The 22,204-nt window shown below is 34.6% G+C and overlaps 1 protein-coding gene across 5 annotated transcripts in view; it reads left to right on the plus strand.

Annotated features, from left to right (window-relative positions):
• CCDC18 (coiled-coil domain containing 18) overlaps positions 1 to 22,204 on the plus strand; it is a 100,514-nt gene that overhangs the window by 16,365 nt on the left and 61,945 nt on the right. For all 5 annotated transcript variants that reach the window (XM_046645104.1, XM_046645103.1, XM_046645101.1 and 2 more), the window contains exons 8-14: positions 9,480 to 9,576; positions 11,028 to 11,149; positions 12,065 to 12,356; positions 14,565 to 14,689; positions 15,563 to 15,723; positions 20,287 to 20,510; positions 21,681 to 21,791. In XM_046645104.1, coding sequence (XP_046501060.1) covers positions 9,480 to 9,576; positions 11,028 to 11,149; positions 12,065 to 12,356; positions 14,565 to 14,689; positions 15,563 to 15,723; positions 20,287 to 20,510; positions 21,681 to 21,791 — 1,132 coding nt within the window. The remainder of the gene's footprint in view (positions 1 to 9,479; positions 9,577 to 11,027; positions 11,150 to 12,064; positions 12,357 to 14,564; positions 14,690 to 15,562; positions 15,724 to 20,286; positions 20,511 to 21,680; positions 21,792 to 22,204) is intronic.

Genomic DNA, 22,204 nt, shown 5'->3' on the forward strand with positions numbered 1-22,204 from the left:
GCAGAGAAAGCATTTGACAAGATCCAACAGCCATTTATGATAAAAACTCTGAACAAAATGGGGATAGAAGGAAATTACCTCAACATAATAAAGGCCGTATATGACAAACCCACAGCCAACATCATACTCAATGGGCAAAAACTGAGTGCCATCCCCCTGAGAACAGGAACGAGGCAAGGATGCCCACTATCACTGCTCTTCAACATAGTACTGGATGTTTTGGCCTGAGCAATCAGGCAAGAGAAAGGAATAAAAGGAATCCAAATAGGGAGTGAAGAAGTGAAACTCTTGCTGTTTGCAGACGACATGATCTTATGTGTAGAAACCCCCAAAGAATCCATTGGAAAACTATTAGAAGTAATCAACAACTACAGCAAAGTTGTAGTGTATAAAGTCAACTTACATAAATCAGTAGCATTTCTATACTCTAATAACGAACTAACAGAAAAAGAACTCAAGAACACAATACCATTCACAGTTGCAACAAAAAGAATAAAATACCTTGGGGTGAATTTAACTAAGGAAGTGAAAGACCTATACAACAAAAACTACAAGACTTTCCTGAAAGAAATTGATGATGACATAAAGAGATGGAAAGACGTTCCATGCACATGGATTGGAAGAATAAACATAGTTAAAATGTCCATTCTACCTAAAGCAGTCTGCAGATTCAACGCAATCCCTATCAGAATCCCAATGACATTCTTTACAGAAATAGAACAAAGAATCCTAAAGTTCATATGAGGCAACAAAAGACCCCAAATTGCTAAAGCAATCCTGAGAAAAAAGAACAAAGCTGGAGGCATCACAATCCCTGACCTCAAAACATATTACAAAGCTGCAGTAATCAAAACAGCATGGTACTGGTACAAAAACAGGTGTACAGATCAATGGAGCAGAACTGAAAGCCCAGAAATGAAACCACACATCTATGGACAGCTAATCTTTGACAAAGGAGCTGAGGGCATATAATGGAGCAAAGAAAATCACTTCAACAAACAGTGCTGGGAAAACTGGAAAGCCACATGTAAAGGAATGAAAATTGACCATTCTTTTTCACCATTCACAAAAATAAACTCAAAATGGATCAAAGACCGAAAGGTAAGACCTGAAACCATAAGGCTTCTAGAAGAAAATATAGGCAGTACACTCTTTGACATCAGTCTTAAAAGAATCTTTTTGGACACCATGTCTTCTCAGACAAGGGAAACAATAGAAAGAATAAACAAATGGGACTTCATCAGACTAAAGAGCTTCTTCAAGGCAAGGGAAAACAGGATTGAAACAAAAACAACCCACTAATTAGGAACAAATATTTACAAGTCATATATCCGACAAAGGCTTAATTTCCATAATATGTAAAGAACTCACACTACTCAACAGCAAAAAATCAAACACCTGATCAAAAAATGGGCAGGAGACATGAACAGACATTTTTCCAAAGAAGATATACGGATGGCCAATAGGTGCATGAAAGGATGCTCAGCATCACTAATCATCAGGGAAATACAAATCAAAAGTACACTAAGATATCACCTTACTCCCAGTAGAATGGCAAAAATAACCCAAACAGAAAGTAACAAATGTTGGAGAGGTTGTGGAGAAAAAGGAACCCTCATACACTGCTGGTGGAAATGCAAACTGGTGCAGCCACTATGGAAAACAGTATGGAGATTTCTCAAAAAATTAAAAATAGAAATACCATACGACCCAGCCATCCCACTACTGGGTATCTATCCAAAGAACTTCAAATCAGCGATTCAAAAAGTCCCATGCCCTGCTGTGTTCATTGCAGCATTATTTATAATAGCCAAGAGGTGGAAGCAACCTGAGTGCCCTTCAATTGATGATTGGATAAAGAAGATACGGTATATGTATACAGTGGAATACTACTCAGCCATAAAAAAGAATAAATTCATCCCATTCACAGCAACATGGATGGACCTTGAGGGGATTATGTTCAGTGAAATAAGCCAGATAGAGAAAGACAATCTTTGTATGACTTCACTCACATGTGGAAGTTAAACATGTAGACAAAGAGAACAGACTAGTGGCTTCCTGGGGAAAGGCGTGTTGGGGAGTGGGCACAAAGGGTGAGGTGGTGCACCTACAACACGACTGACAAACAATAATGTACAACTGAAATTTCACAAGGTTGTAAACTATCATAATCTCAATAAAAATTTTTAGAAAATCACTTATGTAATGTTTAAGTAACACTTAAGCGGGAAGCTATGACAATTCTAAACCTATATGTATCTAATAATTTAGTCTCAAAATATATACAGTAGTCCTCTTTCATCCCAAATTTTGCTTTCTGTAGTTTCAATTACCTACGGTCAACCATGCTTCAAAAATATTTAAAGGAAAATTCTGGAAGTAAACAATTCATAAATATAAAATGCACACCATTCTGAGTAGCATGATGAAATCTCATGCCATCCCGCTCCATCCTGCCCTTCCTGTCCTGTCCTGTCTGCGACATGAATCATCCCTTTGTCCACATACTTTGTCCACGTATCCACACTGTATACACTACCCAGCCGTTGGTCACTGATAACATCTCAGTTATCAGATCGACTGTCTCAGTATCGAGTGCTTGTGTTCAAGTCACCCTTATTTTACTTAATGATGGCCCCAAAGTGCAAGAGTGGGGATGCTGGCAATTCAGATATGCCAAAGAGAAGCCTGAGGGTGCTTCCTTTAAGTGAAAGGGTGAAGGGTCTCAACCTAAGGAAAGAAAAAAATTGTATGCTGAGGTTGCTAGATCTGTGGTAAGATCTATGCTAGATCTCTCTTTTATCTGTGAAATTGTAAAGAAGGAAAGAGAAATTCATGCTAGTTTTGCTATTATACCTCAAATCTGTATTTATAGGAGAAAACATAGTATCTATAGGGTTTTGTACTGTCCAGTTTCAGTCATCCACTGGGGGTCTTGGAACGTATCCCCCACAGATAAGGGGAGGCTACTGTAAAGAAAATAAAATTTAAAGTAGAAATGAACAAATCTGTAATCATACGGGGAACATTTTTACAGATTTACCAGGAAATGTTAGCTTAAGCAACAAAGAAGTAAAAAGTGAAGAGTTGAATGACAATTAATAATATTGATCTAATGTATGTATATTTGGAAGCCTGTACCCAACAATTTGAGAATTCACATTCTTTCAAGCACTTCTATAACATTTATAATCTGTTACCTCACTATGTTAGAAAGAATGAATTTCAACAACATCAAAATACTGATTGCATATGTACCATCTTCTCAGACCACAGTTAGAATGAAATCATGTATACTTGGAAGTTTAAAGCCAGCTTTCTTGCTACTCATAGACCATTGAAGAAAATGTGATGAAAATTAGAAAACTTTCTCTTTTTTGAGGAAGATTAGCCCTGAGCTAACATCTGCTGCTAATCCTCCTCTTTTTGCTGAGGAAGACTGGCCCTGAGCTAACATCCATGCCCATCTTCCTCTACTTTATCTGTGGGATGCCTACCACAGCATGGCTTTTGCCAAGTGCTGCCATGTCTGCACCCGGGATCCAAACCGGTGAACCCCAGGCTGCCGAGGAGCGGAACATGCAAATTTAACTGCTGTGCCACCCGGCCGGCACTAGAAAACTTTTAGAACTGAGTAATATAAAATATACTCCATATCACAGCTAAAATGAAAACGACTCACAATATCAAGTTTTGGCAACATTGTGGAGCCAAGGTTGTGGAATTGTCATATATTTCTAGTAGTGGTATAAATTGGTAGATCCACTTTGGAAAACTGTTTGCTAGTATCTGCTAAAACTAAACATAAGTCACCCTGTGATCCAGCGTCCACTCCAACAGAAATGAATGCCTGTATTCGTCAAAAGACATGTGCAATGATGTTCAAAGTAGCTTCATTCATAATTGCTAAATGTTCATCAACAATACAATCAATAAATAAATAGTGTTATATTCACATTATGAAATATATGCATCAGTGAAAAAGAGCAACTGTAGCTATTTAACAACATGGATGAATATCACAGATAGAAGATCAAGCAAAAGAAGCCAGATACAAAAGAATACTGTCTATTTCCATAAGAAATCAAGAATAGGCAAAATTAATAGATGATATTAAAAGTCCAAATAGTGCTTACCTTTTGGGGAAAAGAATATAGACTGAGAGGGTGCATGAGAGAGTTTTTTAAGTGCTAGAAATGTTCTGTATTTGGTCTGGATAGTAGTTATGTGGTTATATACATATATAAAATTCATTCAAAATACACATATACATTCACTTAAGACTTCTGCACTTAATAAAAATTAAAATAAAAGCTAAGTTAAGAAAAAAAATTTACAGACGATATGTGCAATCTCAGTGAGGGTTTTAAATGTATTCAGTATTTGTTTTAATCAGGAATGGTAAGACACACAGACATGGAAATGACTGTCATGAAGGAAGAAGATTTTAAACTTACAGATTCCTAGAAACAGGAGATACGACATACCATGCAAGGGGACCACACAGGGAAGCATCAAAATTAGTCAGGAGGCAGAGGGAGTTGGGAGGAAAATGTGAACAAGAGATTTTATTGTGGTTTCCACAAGAAAGAATGGTTGAGGCAGGGTAAGTGGGTTTAGGATTGTTTAGGATGAATAATCTCAGTGGGCTAGAGTGTAAGGCTGTCCTGAGTTGTTTGGTATCTGGGCCTTGGGGTGATTATGATATGGGAATATTGGCCCTGATTGTATGAGCCAGATAGAGGGGTGGAGAGTGGGCCCTGGATTGATTATTTTTCGTATGAAAGATGCACTTCCAGGTGAGGAGTTTACTTTCTCTAAGAATTGGCTAGCCCTGGGAGGGCCAGCCTTGTTAGGGTCGGTAAGGCCCCAGATGTCAAAACATTAGAATAAAAAGACATGCTTAATACAATGGATAAGTTTATAAAGCTTTATTGAATGTCTTATAAGAAGATCTAACTAATGAGGTAGTACCGTTTTTCTGAAAGGGAATCTAATATAAAGGTATCAGTTTTTCCCAAAATAATTTATTCTTTTAGTACAATTCCAATCAATATCCCAACAGAATTTTTGGTTCAATTTATTGAACTGACCCTAAAAATCGTATGGAAGAACCAAGGTCCAAGACTAGACAAGCAATTTTGAAGCTCTAAACCAAGGTGGAGAACAAGCCTATAGATACCAAGACTTCTAAAGTTACACTAATTAAGTCATTGTGATATTGGTGTAGGAAGAAACAAAAAGATAAATGGTACAGAACAGAAACTCTTAAGCAAACACATACAGTGGAAACTTGATATGTAACAGAGGTGGCATTATAAATCAGGGAAAAGGATGAAAGAATCAATAAATTAAGGGGCTGGACAAACTGACATGTGTTTCATATGTGATATAGTGAGAAGGGTACAATGTCATTTATGTAGTATGCCTCCCAAGAATGAGTAGCCTGAATCTAATCATGAGGAAATGTCAGACAAGCTCAGGTTGATCTTCTGTTATACAACTGTTGTTTATTCAAAAATGTCAGTGTCATGAAAGACTTAAGAAAAGCTGAGGGGGCTGGTCCAGTGGCATGGTGATTGGATTCACAGTTTTGGATCCCAGGCACAGACCTACACACCACTCATCAAACCATGGTGTGGCAGCATCCCACATATGAAAAATAGAGGAAGATTGACACAGATGTTAGCTCAGGGACAATCTTCCTCAAGCAAAAAGAGGAAGATTGGCAACAGATTTAGCTCAGGGCCAATCTTCCTGACCAAAAAAAAAAGAAAAGAAAAAGAAAAAGAAAAGCTGAGCAGATGTTCCTGATTAAGGAGACTAAAGAGATAGAATAGGTAAAAGCAGCACGTGATCCTGGATCAGAAGGAAAAAAATTATATAAAGGACATTGTCAGAATAATTGATGAAACTTACATATGAACTGTGTATGAGGTAATATTGCATCAATTTTAGATTACTTGAATTTGATTTGTGTTGTGGTTATATGAGGTACTGTCCATGTTCTTAGGAGATACATGCTGAAGTGTTTAGGGGTGAAAGTTACTAATTATACTAGAATGTAGTTCATTGCAGAAAAATCTCTCAAGTGAGAGACATAAAGCAGTTGTGGCAAAGTGTCAAAAATTGGTGAATCTACATTAAGGGTGTACCAATTTGATATTTTAAAAAGAAAAATTTCAAAAAATGATGCTGGGAGAATTGATTATTGATTTAGAAAAATTAAGTTAGATCCCTGCCTCCTACCATACCTGCACACACAAAAAAATTCCAAATGTATTAAAGACCCAATTGTGAAAAGCAAATCTTTTAGAGAAAATATAGGGGAATAGTTTCCATGATGTCTCATTGTAGGAAAGAATGTTTTTAAAATGAGATCCAGAAAGCATAAATATTATAGAAAAAGATTGCTAAATTTTAAGACTTTAAAAACTTTGTTCTGTAAACCACATCATTTAAGAAGTGAAAAAGACAAGCCAGATACTTGGAGAAATATCTGCAAATAATATAATTCACAAAGATTAGTATGCAGAATTTATAAAAGAACTCTCAGAAATCAATGAGAAAAGGGGGAAAATATCCAGTAGTAAAAGACAAAGAATCTGAACAGATAAAGGACAAGGAAATCCAAATGGCCAGTGAAACTCAGGAAATTGCTCAACTTCACTGTCGTTAAAAATACAGATTAAAACTACAATGAGATTGTAAAACTACAATCATTTCACACATTTTAGATTGGCAAAAGTTTTTAATTTGATGATAATTATAAAAGTTATGAGCATTTACTCTGTGTAAACACTTTTCTAAGTGCTTTAAGTGTGTAACTTATTTACTCCTCAAACAATCATATGAGATCGATAATATCCTCATTTTATGGATGAGGAAACTGAATTAGAGAGAAGTTGAGGTCACACACTTAGTAAGTGGTAGAGATAGAATTTGAACTCAAGAGCTCCAGGGCACACCGGGTGTAATACCATGGCAGAAACAGCAGTGCAAAGTGGTTAAGTAGAGAGATTTTGGAAACAGGTTACACTTACTATAACCTGTGAGGTCTTGGATGACTTACTTAACCTCTCAGTACCTCGTTTTTGGCACTTAGCTTCATTATAGATTGTTGGGAGGCTTAAATAGGTTATTATTTTATTATTATTCTATACTGCTTCTCTAAGCATGAGTGAATGTGTGTTACAACAGGAACTCTCACTCACATTTCTGGTTGACAGTGTAAATTGGTACACCTGCTTACTGATATTTTTTAAAAGGATTTCTTAAAGTTGAAGGTGCACGTACCTAGTACCTTCAACTTTGAAATATCTTTTGGAAAATGTCTAGCAGTTCAGCTCCTAAGCTATTTATCTTAAAGGGACTCTCACACATATTGCCAAGGAGCCACGCATCATTGTTTGTATTAGCTGGAAACAACCTTAATGTCTATCAACTGAAAAATGGATAAATAAGTTAAAGTATTTCTATACAACAGAATTGTATGTAGTAGATTTTAAAAACTGAACTATAGTCACAGGGGTGAACACAGATAGATCTTGAATGATATTGAACAAAAGCAGTCTGCAGAAGGATGTATATAGTGTGATGCCATTCATATGAAGTGTAAAAACATGGGAAAAAGACTATGATATTTTATTGAATGTAAAACTACACAGATTTTAAGGTGTACCATTATTTTAGTAATCACTAAGAAAAAATCACTGTGAGACTATGATATACCAATTGTAAAATATATACCAATTTTAGGGGTCCGGCCCTGTGGCTGACTGGTTAAGTTCATGCACTCTGCTTCGGCAGCCCAGGGTTTCGCTGGTTCAGATCCTGGGTGTGCACATGGCACCGCTTGTTGGGCCATGCTGAGGCGGCATCCCGCATGCCATGACTAGAAGGACTCACGACTAAAAAATATGCAACGATGTATCGGGGGGCTTTGGGGGGAAAAAGGAAAAAAAAAATCTTTAAAATCTATCTATCTATCTATCTATATACACCAATTTTAGAGATGTTAAAAGTGTGAAAACAGTATGACTCTTAGAATAGATGAACTATGATGTACTGTTTGTGGGTTTGGGTTAACATGTGAATGTACAAAACATATGGTAATATAAAAGTCAGATTCGGGTTACTCTGTGGAAGAAGTCGGGGGGATGGGATTTGGAAGGGACACACTGGGACTTCAACTCTATAATGTCTGTAATGTTTTGTTTGCTTAAAATGAAAAAGGCTGCATGAAGCAAAAATTAGCAAGGAGTTATGATTCATTAAAGCTGGGTTGGCAGTACATGGATATATTTATCCATACTTTTCTGTGTGGCTGAAATATGTCATGACTTATTTTTTTTATTTGATGATGAGGAAAAGTAAATAAATGTAAAGTGAATAAGTTTGGCTTGAAAGGAAGGATGACAGAGGAAAGCACAATATCTCTGAGGTTTTGTTTATTTAAGAAAGAAATACAGGTATCCTTTGTTCTCTGAACTCTATGCAAACTTAGAAATTAAATATATTCTCTTAGATTTTTAGGTAAATCCCTTATTGTTTAAACTCTTTCTATTTTTATCTGAAACTTTGGGACCAAATAGACATCTCTGATATCCACAGTTGTTATCCACACATAAGAACCACATATATTTGGGAAGTAAGGGATACTTTCTCTTGAATTGTAAGCCAATAGAGGAGACTGAAAATACAGAAGCTAGAGTAAGTTCTTGAAAGAGAAGAGCTAAGATCTAGAGTACAGGTAAAGGGATTCAGCTTGGACAAGAGAAGGGTCACTAACTTCCCTTACACTGGAAAGAATGTGATGAGAATAGGTTTAAATATGGAAAAGTTTTTAGACGTGGGTATGAAATTGACCAGATTCCAGCCCAATAGTCTCAATTCAGTGTGAGAAGTATGACGAAAGGTCAGGGTTAGCTAAGAGGTCAGGCAGCACGATTGGGCTTAAGACAGTGCTAGGTGGTGGTTGGGTTTTTTTGTTCAGATTTTTATATCTTGTTATCAGTAGAAGTTACTGTCTTTTGAAATACTTTTTTGAAAATTTACTTGACCTTTGCAAAGGTCACAAGATTTACTGAATATTTTTAATATACTAGACAATGAACTAATTCTGTAATACCTGATCTTTGAAAATTTATCATGTAGCTTCAAGCTACTTTCCTAATCTGTCTTTTCCAGACAAGGGAAAAAATTTGCAACATGTAAAAATGTGTGTGTTTTCAAAGATTGTCTTTATAAGTGTTTTATGTTATATTTTATGTTTCATATTGGTATCTTACAGTGAGGAAATTATTGTAGTCTAATCTTCATTCTGCATTTTATGGTTTAAGCCTAATATTCTTTTTTAGTATAGAGAAGTCTGCTTCTCTTTAATTATTCATTATAATTAAATATATGTTACTTGGAACTTAACTATTCAAATGCAGAGCATTCTTTATTTTTATTAATTATCCATTTTTAAATTGTAGAGCTGAACGACAAAGGAATGAAGCACTGTATAATGCTGAGGAGCTGAGTAAAGCTTTCCAACATTATAAAGAAAAGGTGGCTGAAAAACTGGAAAAGGTAAGAGGCAGTTGTGCAAATTCAGTGTTTTGTATTACTGTTCATATTCTAAAAATAAAAGTAGACATAAATAGAATATGTTTATTTATGGTTAAAGCAGGGAGTTATTTTTATGATCTCATTCATAATAAAATCATTGAAATAAGGAATTTGTAACTATTAGTTAAGGATGATGTTCACAATCTTTTTATAATGAGCAGAAACTTTTTTATCCAAAGAAGGAAAAGAGTAGAGACAAGAGGAGGAGCAAAATACAGAGAAGGAAGAGGTGAGTACGCAGAGGTTGGAGCATTGAAGTAGAAGCAGGAATTTTGTTCCCATCACCTCAATGAAAATGAAGGCAGAGTAGATTATATAGACTTTAATTGGTCTCCCTGGGCCTACCACCCTGAGAGGGGCTGACTTCTGCTTCTCAGAAGGAAGCTTCCTTGAACAGATTCTACATAGTATTATAGTGGCTTTGTTACGTTCATTTAATATCTTCAAGTAATATCACATGACAGTAAAACCTGTTTGGAGAAAGGCTGCATGTTGGATATTCAGATTTTGAGCTCAGAAGAGATGTCTGATCAAGAGATACTGATCTGAGAGACTTCCATCTCAAGATAATAGTTGAAACAGAAGTAAATGATTTTGTTCAAAGAAAGGTAGACGGGTAGAAGAAAGAAATATTGTTATTAAAAATAATATAATCTCTTTAAGCTCTGAAGTCTTCAGTGTGAATTAATCAGATCACTGTTTTGAAAGCCTTGGAGAGGGTCCCTGTAGGAATGAAACATTGTAGAAGAGATTTTAAATAAACTAATCTGTAGGAGGAGGTAGAATACCTAGAAGGGGGAATATTCTCAGAGAGAGGGAGGACTTTACAGAGGAAGGAGAGGAAAATGTAAGAGATGATTTTTTCACACTTCTCTGTAGCATTATAAATTTCAAACCATGCTCAGCAGAGCCCTGTAGTCAGGCCGATGTAACGAAGGAGGTAGACAGATCTGCCCAGTCCTCCGCTCCCACTGCTCCAGCCTGGGTGCTTGAGTTGCATCTCTTTTAAATTTTGGACTGTGATTTCAGTGGGAGTGTTCTGTGGCTGAAATTTGAAAAATTACTTTTCTGGAACATTTACACTAATGTTAGCCTTTGGTAACTTGATGTAGCATCCCTACATGCGTTGCTTCCTTGTCCACATGAGGCCAGAACACTGGCTTTCAGATGCTAGTGCTGTTGCCCCTCTGTCTTAGGCTCTTAACCATTTCTGCACAGGTAGTAGCCTCTCCCTCCCTGTCCTTGTTACTGCCCAGGGAGTTTACTTTGCTCCTTTCACTACCAGGCTAGGGACTTAGACGTGTGGAATAGCCTCCACTCTCCTCCTTATTGCTGAAATTACTTTTTGGTTTGAAACACCTAAAACTTACGACTACAATAGTGTGTCCACTTAAAACAAATTATTGTTTTAGGTTCAAGCTGAAGAAGAAATATTAGAGAAAAATCTAATTGACTGTGAAAAAGAAAATAAAAGGCTACAGGAAAAGTGTGGTCTGTATAAAAGTGAACTTGAAATTCTGAAAGAGAAATTAAGGTACAGTATGTAGAAAAAGAATTTTTGTGTGGAAATGGAGAAAAAACTGAAACGTTTTAAAATAGAATATTTTATATATTGTAATTATAACCTTAAATTATGTAGAAAGATGGGCTTCATGACTGAAATTGTTTTCTAGGTATAAAGTAAGATTTTAAATGAATAGAACGTGTTGATGTTAATATACTTGTAAATATACAGTAATAAGATCAACATATTTGCTTTGCATATATTTAGAGAAGAAGCACAGATAGAATCTCCTTGTTGTGTGACCACATTAGCTAATTGATAAAATATGTATTCTTCAAATCATGAAGAATACCTAGTCCAGCCTTCTCATTTCAGAGATGTTAAAAATGTGAAAAAGGGAACTGATGAAATACAATAACAGTTCTAAACATTAGGTTGTTCTAATGTTTGACATGTTTTCATAGGTATATAGATTTGAAAATGTTACTGTCTACTAATCTTTTAATGGTTGATTGGACTTTATCTTTTAGATTTGTGGCTAAATAGTTCATGATTTTTCTTTATATGATCTAAAATTTTCTTGATGCTGCAGAATATTATATCAGGATTTTGGAGTTAGATCTCCTGTCTTACACTTTTAAAAAGGGCACAGAAATACTTCCAGGATAGTGGAGTTATACTGTCCTATTACTTATACTGTGTGACACTGGGCAAGTTTCCTAACCTTTCTGTGCCTCCATTTCCTTTTCTATAAACAGGGAGTAATAATAGTATTAACCATGTAAAATTGAGAGTGCCTGGCATGCAGAAAGAAAGCACTCAGTAAATATCTGCAGATATTATTATCTCAGAATTAGGCTTTAAAATATTTAAAAATGAGATTAAACATGATTATTGAAAATGAATGTATATTTTATTCTCATTTTTATGCTTTTTTCTTCATAGGCAATTAAAAGAAGAAAATAACAATGGAAAAGAAAAATTGAGGATCATGGCAGTGAAAAATTCAGAGGTCATGGCGCAACTAAGTGAATCTAGACAATGTGTGCTGAAATTAGAGAGTGAGTTAGAGGACAAAGACGAAATACTTAGAGAGAAATTTTCTCTAATGAATGAAAATCGAGAATTGAAGGTCCGTGTTGCATCACAGAATGAGCGACTGGATTTGTGTCAGCACGAAATAGAAAGTTCAAGGGTGGAACTGAGAAGTTTGGAAAAAATTATGTCTCAATTGCCAGTAAGTACGTGTGAAAAGGAAAATTTTACTGATGTGCTTTATAAGAGAGCATCATTTTGCTTTATCTTCTATTTTTTCTTACCTGTCTATACTTTGTTATCAATTTCTTTTCTATCTAATCCCTATTTTTTTCTTCAGTTACCTTTCTACTATTCCACCTTTTCTCAGGCTCTCAGATGCCATATAAAAGAATGGCACAGAGTTTTTTTAAAAAATAGCTTTATTGAAGTAACATTTACATACCACAAAATTCACCCATTTTAAGTGTACTGTTCACTGACTTTTAGTAAATTTACAAGTTTTGGAACAATCACCACAATCCAGTTTTGAAACATTTCTATCATCATTTTTACCCATTTATAAGTAGGCCATGTACCTACCCTGACCCCTAGGGAACCACTAATCTACTTTCTGCCTCTAGAGATTTATCTTTTCTGGACATTTTATATAAATGAAATTATACAATATATGGTCTTTTGCATTCTTAATGTTTTTGAGGATCATTCATTGTGACATATGTCAGTATTTCATTTCTTTTTATTGTTGAATATTATTCCATTGTATGGATATACCACATTTTATTTATCCATTCACCAATAGATGGACGTTTGGGCTGTTTCCACTTGTGGACTGTTATGAATAATGCCCCTGTGAACATTTGCATGAAAGTCTTTGTGTGGACATGTTTACAGTTCTGTTGAGTAGATACCTAGGAGTAGAATTGCTGGGTCATGTGGTAAATTTATGTCAAACTGTTATCTGAAGTGGCTGCACCGTTTTACATTCTCACTAGCAATGTATGAGGGTTCTTGTCTTTCTCATCCTAGCTAACATTTGTTATTATCTATGTTTTTGATTATAGTCATCTTAGTGAGTGTGAAGTGGTATCACATTGTGGTTTTAATCTGCATTTCCCTAATGACTAATAATGTTGAGCAACTTCTCATGTACTTATTAGAATGGCACAGAACGTTAAAATGTTTCTATGATAGCAGCCAACCACCTTTTCTCTTTGAGTTATGTATATGGCCATATTTATAAGTGAGATTAGGAAGAAGGTAAGTATACTGTGTCAGAAATCAGAAAGCTGAGATCAGGAGAAAGCTATAGACAAATATGTCATGGTTGATTTTACATATGGACAGATGGTAGACTCTTACCGATTTTAAACTGTCACGGAATTATGAATCAGAAAGAGACCTTAGAAATCGTCTGATTTAATACCATAATTTTATTGGTGAAAAAATGTAGGCCCAAGGAAGTAAATAATTTGTCCAACTAGCTAGTAGCAGAGTTAAAACTAGAGCATACGATTCTTGGTTCCCAGCCCTCTGCTGTATCTACTTTCCTAGGATGCTGATTATTTACTTAGATTTTTAATGTACTATTGGCTTTGAAATTTGATAATCACATACAGATAGCAGTCATTTTAAATTGATAATCTCATTTGACTCAATATCAAGAATTACTTGATATTTGATTCTAAAGGTGTGTGGTAATATATGCTTGTTCCTGTGTTCCATGCAGTGCTAAGAACAACATGGTTTGGAAATTTGAATTTTTTTCACTTCTAGAAAGTGTGATTTGGTTATAGTTTGAAGGCGGTAGTCATTAAGTGCTTACCTTGCCCCCTTTCACAACTAATTTAAAAAATCCTCTATTATTCAAACATACAGAAAAGCACAGAGATCAATGTAGCACAACATTTGCTAAATCTGGGTAACATATTGCGATATCCACTTCAGATTTTTTTAGAATAAAATTTTACAGGTAAATAAAGTCTCTTTTTATACCTTGTTAGATCCCAATTCTCTCCCTTCTTCCTCAGAGTTAGCCACTATTCTGAAATTCATGTTTATCCTTCTTGTCCATTTTTTAAATATTGCCACATACGGATGCATCCAGAAAAAAATAGATATATAGATAGTTTAGTGTATTTTTGAAAATACTACATGTGCCTCTGTTGTTTTTACTTAATGTTATATTATGTGATGTCTCCATAATGATTTAGGTAATGCAGGTTTATTTTAACTATTGTGGTTTTCCCACTATCTTACTATTCAATGATGTATTTATGTAGTCTCCTCTTAATGGACATTAGATTGTTTCTGTTAAATTCACACAATTTTGAAACTTGGAGTTCTGAATAAAAAAACAGCTGCATCATAGATGTTATAAGTTTATATGTGTTTGTTTTTAAACTTGCAGTTAAACAGAGAAAGGTTTGGTTTTAAATCATCTCTTTGTAAGCACCAGATGAGTAGTTTGTCAAACAGGGAAGACAATCACATTGGCTGCTGTGAGGCAAATAAAATGATGATTTCAGAATTGAGGTATGGTTTTCAGATGCTGAAATTGTAGCAAGTACAATGTTTTATTTTAAATTGGTAATTAAATTAAGATCTTTAATTGAGAGGTTGAAAAATATACAGAAAAGCCCAGAGAATATTATAAGCAAATATTCTTGTTTTCCCAACAAACAATTGATTCGTCTTAACATTTTGTGATATTTTTTTCAAATCTGTTTCTTTAAATAAAAAATAAAACATTATAGGATGGATAATATTCTTTGATCCTTACTGCTAGTCCCACTTTCCTGCTAAGTATCTACTGTCATGAATTGGGTGTATATTCTTCGATCCATTTTGTGTATGTTACACTCACTTACAAATAAACTAAATGTTTTTATTGTTTGTAATTTTGTTTTTCACTCAGTGTCATTTTTAAATTCATCCATGTTGAGGTAGGTAGGTAGAGTAATTGATCAATGTATAGGTTAGTGTGGTTAGTTTAGTTTTAATAGCTGTGTGAGAGTCTATCCTAAAACTATGTCACAATTTATTCCTTTATTGAGAGTTACCTTGTTTCTAGTTTTCTTCTCTTACAAACAGTACTGCAAAGTATGTACTTTTACATGTTTGCTTATAGAATATGCTAGAGTTTCTCTAGTGTATAGTCCTAAAAGTGAAATTGCTAGGTCATAGGCTGTGTACCTTTTCAGTTTTACTGGGTGCTATCAAGTTTCTAAAGTAGCAAAGCAGTCTACAATCCAATCAGTGAGTGGTATATGGGAGTTTCCATATCCTCCCAAATAGTTGACTAATATGAGAGTTTTGAAATTTTTACTAACTTGAGAAGTGAAAATGGTATGAGATATTTTTATAGAATTTTTCTAATAATTTTTGGCATATTTTCTTTTGTGCCAGGATTAAGCTTGCAATAAAAGAGGCAGAAATTCAAAAGCTTCAGGCAAACCTGACTGCGAATCAATTCTCTCAGAGTCTTACTGCTTCTAATGACAACCAAGAAGGTAGCAAATTAAATAATTTAGAAATGGAGCCTGTAAAACTAGGAGGTAATCAAGTAGGTGAGTATAGTATATTGAGTTCTCTTAATAAATTAAAATCAGAGTTCTTTATGATAGTTTTTTGAAGAAACAGACTGTCAGCTTGTTTCTATCATCAAACATACTTGATAATCTTTCATTACTAGTTATGGGTTGATAAGATAGAAAAAATTATTTAAAAATTCTTGAACTTTGCATCATTCTTTAAAAATGTGCTTTATTGAAGTAAAATTTACTTACCTTAAGATGCACCCTTTTAAAATGTAAAGTTTGATATATTTTGTCAAATGTTTGTTTTTGCATATGTTTATACCCTTGTCACCATCACCATAATAAACACATACAGTAGTGCCCCCTTGTGTGCGGGGAATACATTCCAAGACCCCCGGTGGATGCCTGAAACCATGGATAGTACTAAACCCTATATATATGTTTTTTTTCCTATACATACATATCTATGATAAAGTTTAATTTGTAAATTAGGCACAATAAGAGATTAACAACAATAACTAATAGTAAAATAGAACAATTATAACAATGTAATGGAATAAAAGTTATGTGAATGCAGTCTCTCTCTCACCAATTTAATATTTTCAGACTGCAGTTGACTGCAGAGTGTTTTTTGAATGTCAGTCATGTTAAATTTGTTGATAGTATTGTTTGTTTTCTTTATCCCTAAAGATTTTCTGTACACTAGTGCTATCAATTACTGAGAGAGTAATGTTGAAATCTTCAGATATGTATGTAGGTTTGTTCTTTATCCTTTTAGTTCTGTCTGTCTGAAGCCAGCTGTTGTAATTTTATAATTTCTGAAGTCTGAAATTAATATAGCCACCCCAGGTATTTTTTATTGAGATATAATTGACAAATTGTATTAGTTTTAGGTGTACAACATAATATGTGTTTTGAAATGATTACCAGAATAAGGTTAGTTAACGTCCATCATCACACAGTTACAAGTTTTTTTTTCTTGTGATGAGAACTTTTAAGATCTACTCTCTCAGCAATTTTCAAATATACAGTACAGTGTTACTAACTATAGTCACTGTGCTATACATTACACCCTCAGGACTTAATTATCTTATAACTGAAAGTTTGTACCTTTTGATTACCTTCACCCATTTTTGCCCACCCCAACCCCTGCCTCTGGCAACCACCAGTCTGTTCTCTGTTTCTATGAGTTCAGCTTTTTTTAGATTCCTAATGTAAGTGAGATCATATGGTATTTGTCTTTCTCTGTCTGGCTTATTTCATTTAGCCTAATGCCCTCAAGGTCCATACGTGTTGTCACAAATGGCAGGATGTCCTTTTTGTGGCTGAACAATATTCCATTTTATATATATATACTGCATCTTCTTTATCCGTTCCTCCATTGGTGGGCACTGAGGTTGCTTCCATGTCTTGGCTGTTATAAATAATGCTGCAGTGAGCATAGAAGTGCAGATATCTTTTCAAGATAGTGATTTAGTTTCCTTTGGATGAATACCCAAAAGTGGAATTGCTAGATGATATAGTTGTTTTATTTTTAATTTTTTTGAGGAACTTCCATACCGTTCTCCATGTTGGCTGCAGCAATTTACGTTTCCACCAACAGTGCACAAGGGTTCCTTTTTCTTACATCCTCATCAACACTTGCTATTTGTTGTCTTTTTGACAATAGCCATTCTAATAGGTGTGAGATGATATCTCATTTTGGTTTTGATTTGCATTTCCCTGATGATTAGGGATGTGGAGTACCTTTTCATGTACCTTTTGACCATTTGTATGTCTTTGGAAAAATCTCTATTCACATCCTCTGCTCGTTTTTTAATTGAATTGAGGTTTTTTGCTATAGATTTGTATGTGTTTTTGTAAATATATTTTGGATATTAACCTCTTATCAGATATATGATTTGCACATATTTTCTCCTATTTCGTAGGTTGCCTTTTTATTTTGTTGATGATTTCTTTTGCTGTACAGAAGCTTTGTAGTTTGATGTAGCCCCACTTGTTTATTTTTGCTTTTGGTGTCAAATCCAAAAAATCTTTGCCAAGTCTGATATCTAGGAACTTATCCCTATGTTTTCTTCTAGGAGTTTTATGGTTTCAGGTCTTATGCTCAAATCTTTAGTCCGTTTTGAGTTGATTTTTGTGTATGGTGTAAGATAATAGTTCAGTTTCGTTCTTTTGCATGTGGCTGTCCAGTTTTCCCAACACCATTTCTTGGCTTATTTGTCATAAATTAATTGACCCTATATGTGTGAGTTTATTTCTGGGCTATCTGTTCTGTTCCATTGATCTATGTGTCTGTTTTTATACTAATACCATACTGTTTTGATTGCTATAACTTTGTAATATAATTTGAAATCAGGAAACACAATGTCCCCAACTGTGTTGTTCTTTCTAAAGATTCCTTTGGCTATTTGGAGTCTTCTGTGTCATAAAAATTTTAGGATTGTTTGTTCTGTTTCTGTGAAAAATGCCTTTGGAATTTTGATAGAGGTTGAATTGAATCTGTAGATCACTTTGAGTAGTATGGAGATTTTTTTTAAAATTTATGTTTAATTGCAGTAACATTGGATTATAACAATATATAGCTTTCAGATGTACTCGTAATACATTTCTCATTCTGTGTAGATTACATCATGTTCACCCCTCAAAAACTAATTATAGTCCATCTCCTCACATGTGAGCCTAATCACCCCTTTTGCCCTCCCCCCATTCCCCTATGGTAACCACCAATCCAATCTCTATTGCTATGTGTTTGTTTGGATATTTTCACAATATTAATTCTTCCAATCCATGAGCACGAGCTATCTTACCACTTATTTGTGTCTTCAATTTCTTTCATCAATGCATTCATGATTTCATGTTCTTTGGATAGTACCCAGCAGTGGAATGGCTGGGTCATATGGTAGTTCTATTCTTAATTTTTTGAGGAATCTCCATACTTTTGACCATAGTGTCTGCACCAGTGTGCACTCCCACCAGCAGTGTATGAGGCTTTTCTTCTCTCCACATCCTCTCCAATGCTTCTTGTTTCCTGTCTTGTTAATTATAGCCATTCTGATGGGAGTGGGGAGGTGATATCTCATTGTAGTTTTGATTTGCATTTCCCTGATAGTTAATGATGTTGAACATCTTTTCATGTGCCTGTTGGCTATCTGTATATCTTCTTTGGAGAAATCTCTGTTTAGATCTTTTGCCCACTTTTTAATTGGGTTGCTAGTTTTGTTGTTGTTGAGATGTATGAGTTCTTTATATATTTTGGATATTAATCCCTTATCAGATATATGATTTACAAACATCGGTACAGTAGAATACAATACAATATCAATACAGTATGTCAATAAAGTGTAATTACGTAATGTTTACATTATATTAGGTATTATAAGTAATCTATAGATGATTTAAAGTATATGGGAGGATGTGCATAGGTTATATGCGAATACTACGCCATTTTATATAAGGGACTTGAGCATCTGAGGATTTTGGTATGGGGTCGGGTACAGTCCTGGAACCAGTCCTCCATGGATACCGAGGAACAACTGTGTGTCCTAGGTTCTCTGACATCAGTGAAGAACCGAGCCAATGATAGATAGATAGCCTTGAAAGTGAAATATTAGAGAGATGAATATTGATGGGAAATGGCTCTTTTTGAAACCCTTGCGGGCACAGTATATCTCTATTTCCACATCTGTGTGTGTTCTCATGCAGTCATCTACATTGGGCCTTTTTAAAGCACTCCTGAAAACTCGGTTACCTTGGGGTGGCGTCGGTGTGTACGTTTATAGTGGAGAAATGTGTATTCAAACAACTACCTCCGATAACCCTGAGTGGTTTTAAAAAGCATCACTGAATCCTCATCAGCTAGTTTAGACTAGGAAGGATTCACTGTTTTCAGCTTTTGACCCTGCATCTATATAAAATATATCAAAATATTCTTAATGATCTCAAGCTTTCCAAATAAATTTTATGGTTAACTTCAGTTTAAGGAAAGACAACTTTTTTTTTCTTTAGCAGCATTTTTTTTTACAATGATTTCTATCCCCAAAATGAGATTTTTTTTTTTTAAAGATTTTATTATTTCCTTTTTCTCCCCAAAGCCCCCCGGTACATAGTTGTGTATTCTTCGTTGTGGGTTTTTCTAGTTGTGGCATGTGGGACGCTGCCCCAGCGTGGTCCGACGAGCAGTGCCATGTCCGCGCCCAGGATTCGAACCAACGAAACACTGGGCTGCCTGCAGCGGAGCGCGCGAACCCAACCACTCGGCCACGGGGCCAGCCCCTCCAAAATGAGATTTTTAAAGGTGGAAAAGGACTCTTTCTAGTACAAAGGAATAATTTTTGTGGTATGAAGGAATAGAATTTAAAAGTGAGTGATTTAGAAGAACGTATTCCCACTTTGTTATGTAGTTAGTAATAGAAAATGCCTGACTTACCATTTTCCTTCATTATATTTTCCTTAATGTATGTCTTATTCTCCATTTCCTTTAATATTCTTTAGATCAGAAACTAAATTTCATTTATGGTTAAATCTTCCAACATTGAAATAGATTTTTCTTCTTAAGTTTATACAAAACAATTTTTCTTTTATGTTTATTAGCAGAGAGTATAAAAGATCAAAATCAACATGCTGTGAACAAGCAATACGAAAGAGAAAGGCAAAGACTTGCTTCTGGAATAGAAGAACTGCGTGCTAAGCTGATGCAAATAGAAGCTGAGAATTCTGATTTGAAGGTTAACATGGCCCACAGAACTAGTCAGTTTCAGCTGATTCAAGAGGAGCTGCTAGAGAAAGCTTCAAACTCTAGCAAACTTGAAAGTGAAGTAAGCTTGAATTAGCTGTTTATATGTACTAAATTTTGAGACAAGAAAAAAGGTATTGTTTTAGTGTATTGTAAAAATTGTGTAAGTCCAGGTTTATACATTTTTTAAAAAGTTAATGATACCACATAAATTATAAATTCTTTTACAATTGTATTTGGAACCTTTGGGTTTTAGCCTATGTTAAAAGAAGGAAAATACTCCCTAGTGACTAAAAGGTCTCAAATTTGGTGGAACTTATATTATATCATACTCTATTGTTTCTTTCAAGTATAAGTTAATATGGCTAATACACATTTACAAGTAAAGCATTTGGATTATGTTATTAGGGGGAAAGGAGTGGTAATAGAGGATTTCAAATTTTAGCAAACAGCAAAACCACATGGGAAGCCTGTTAAAACATGCTAGTTTCTGGGTCCTACTCCAATGATTCTGGTTCAGTAGATATGGAGTATTGTTCAGGAATCTGCGTTTTTAAACAACTACATGTGTATCTGATGCAGATATGCTATGGATTACATTCTGAAAAGGGGATAATGTGTGTTTTTGTGAAATGTGGTCTTCATTTCCACTGAGGACACAACAAGGATGCCTTTTAGATAATTGTAGATCAGGACCACATGTGTATGTGTTATACTCAGCCTTCAACCAGAGGCTGCAGCCGTCTGTTGGGGGTACTTTTTAAATGTCTGGTTTCTTAAAGTCTGTAGCCAGGACTAAGCTAAAGACCTGTAGCATAGGAACTTACATAAGTAATGGAAAAGGAGATTTAGTCAGTCTGTAATTATAGTGATCAGCTTACTTAGAAATTGTCAAGTATTGAGATTAATAAGTTTTTTTAACTACAAAATTAGCACAGTCTTGTTGAAAATACAGAAAGGGACAAAGAAGAAAATAAATCATTGATAATTCTATCACCAGAAATTACTATTGTTAACATTTTGTTATACTAATTTCAAAAGCTAATTTCTTAAAGCTACTTTTAAGAAATGGGTTAGGGTGCAATCCTATTTGGACGTAGGAGTCTGAATTAAGTTATTTATGTATTACATAGATGGAACAAGCTATGTCGTATCTCTGGTTTTCCCTTCACTATTTTTCTTCTTAATTGTCGCTTATTTTTAAAAGCAATTTTTAAAAAATAATTTTTTATTTATTTCAATGTTTTTTCAGATGACAAAGAAATGTTCTCAACTTTTCACTCTAGAGAAACAGCTGGAAGAAAAAATAGTTGCTTATTCCTCTATTGCTGCAAAAAACGCAGAACTAGAACAGGAGCTTATGGTAAAAATTACCCTTTTTTGCTACAGATTCACTGACTTTAAGGCACTTAATTTGTGACAACATGTTTGTTTTAGTATCATTATTGTAAAATGTACCAAATTGGAAAGTATCAATTCTACTGAACTCTTCTGATTATTCATTTTTTGTTTCTGTATTTTTCAGTTAATAGGCTTATATGGCAAGTTATCTAAGCTTTCTTTTATCCTAATAAAATTGAAGGTAGTAGCTATGCTTCTAAGTAATTTAAAATAGTTTAATCTTCTCATTTTGATACAATTTCTAAAATAACTATTTTGTCTTTTTTATAAGTATTCAAATATTTTTGGAATTTGACATATTAACTACTGTGATTCTTTAAAGAGTATGTGACACATTTAATGCTTTACTAATGTTCTTTTGTGTAAAACTAGTTC

Source organism: Equus quagga, chromosome 18, assembly GCF_021613505.1.
Source record: "Equus quagga isolate Etosha38 chromosome 18, UCLA_HA_Equagga_1.0, whole genome shotgun sequence".
Classification (NCBI taxonomy): Eukaryota; Metazoa; Chordata; class Mammalia; order Perissodactyla; family Equidae; genus Equus; species Equus quagga.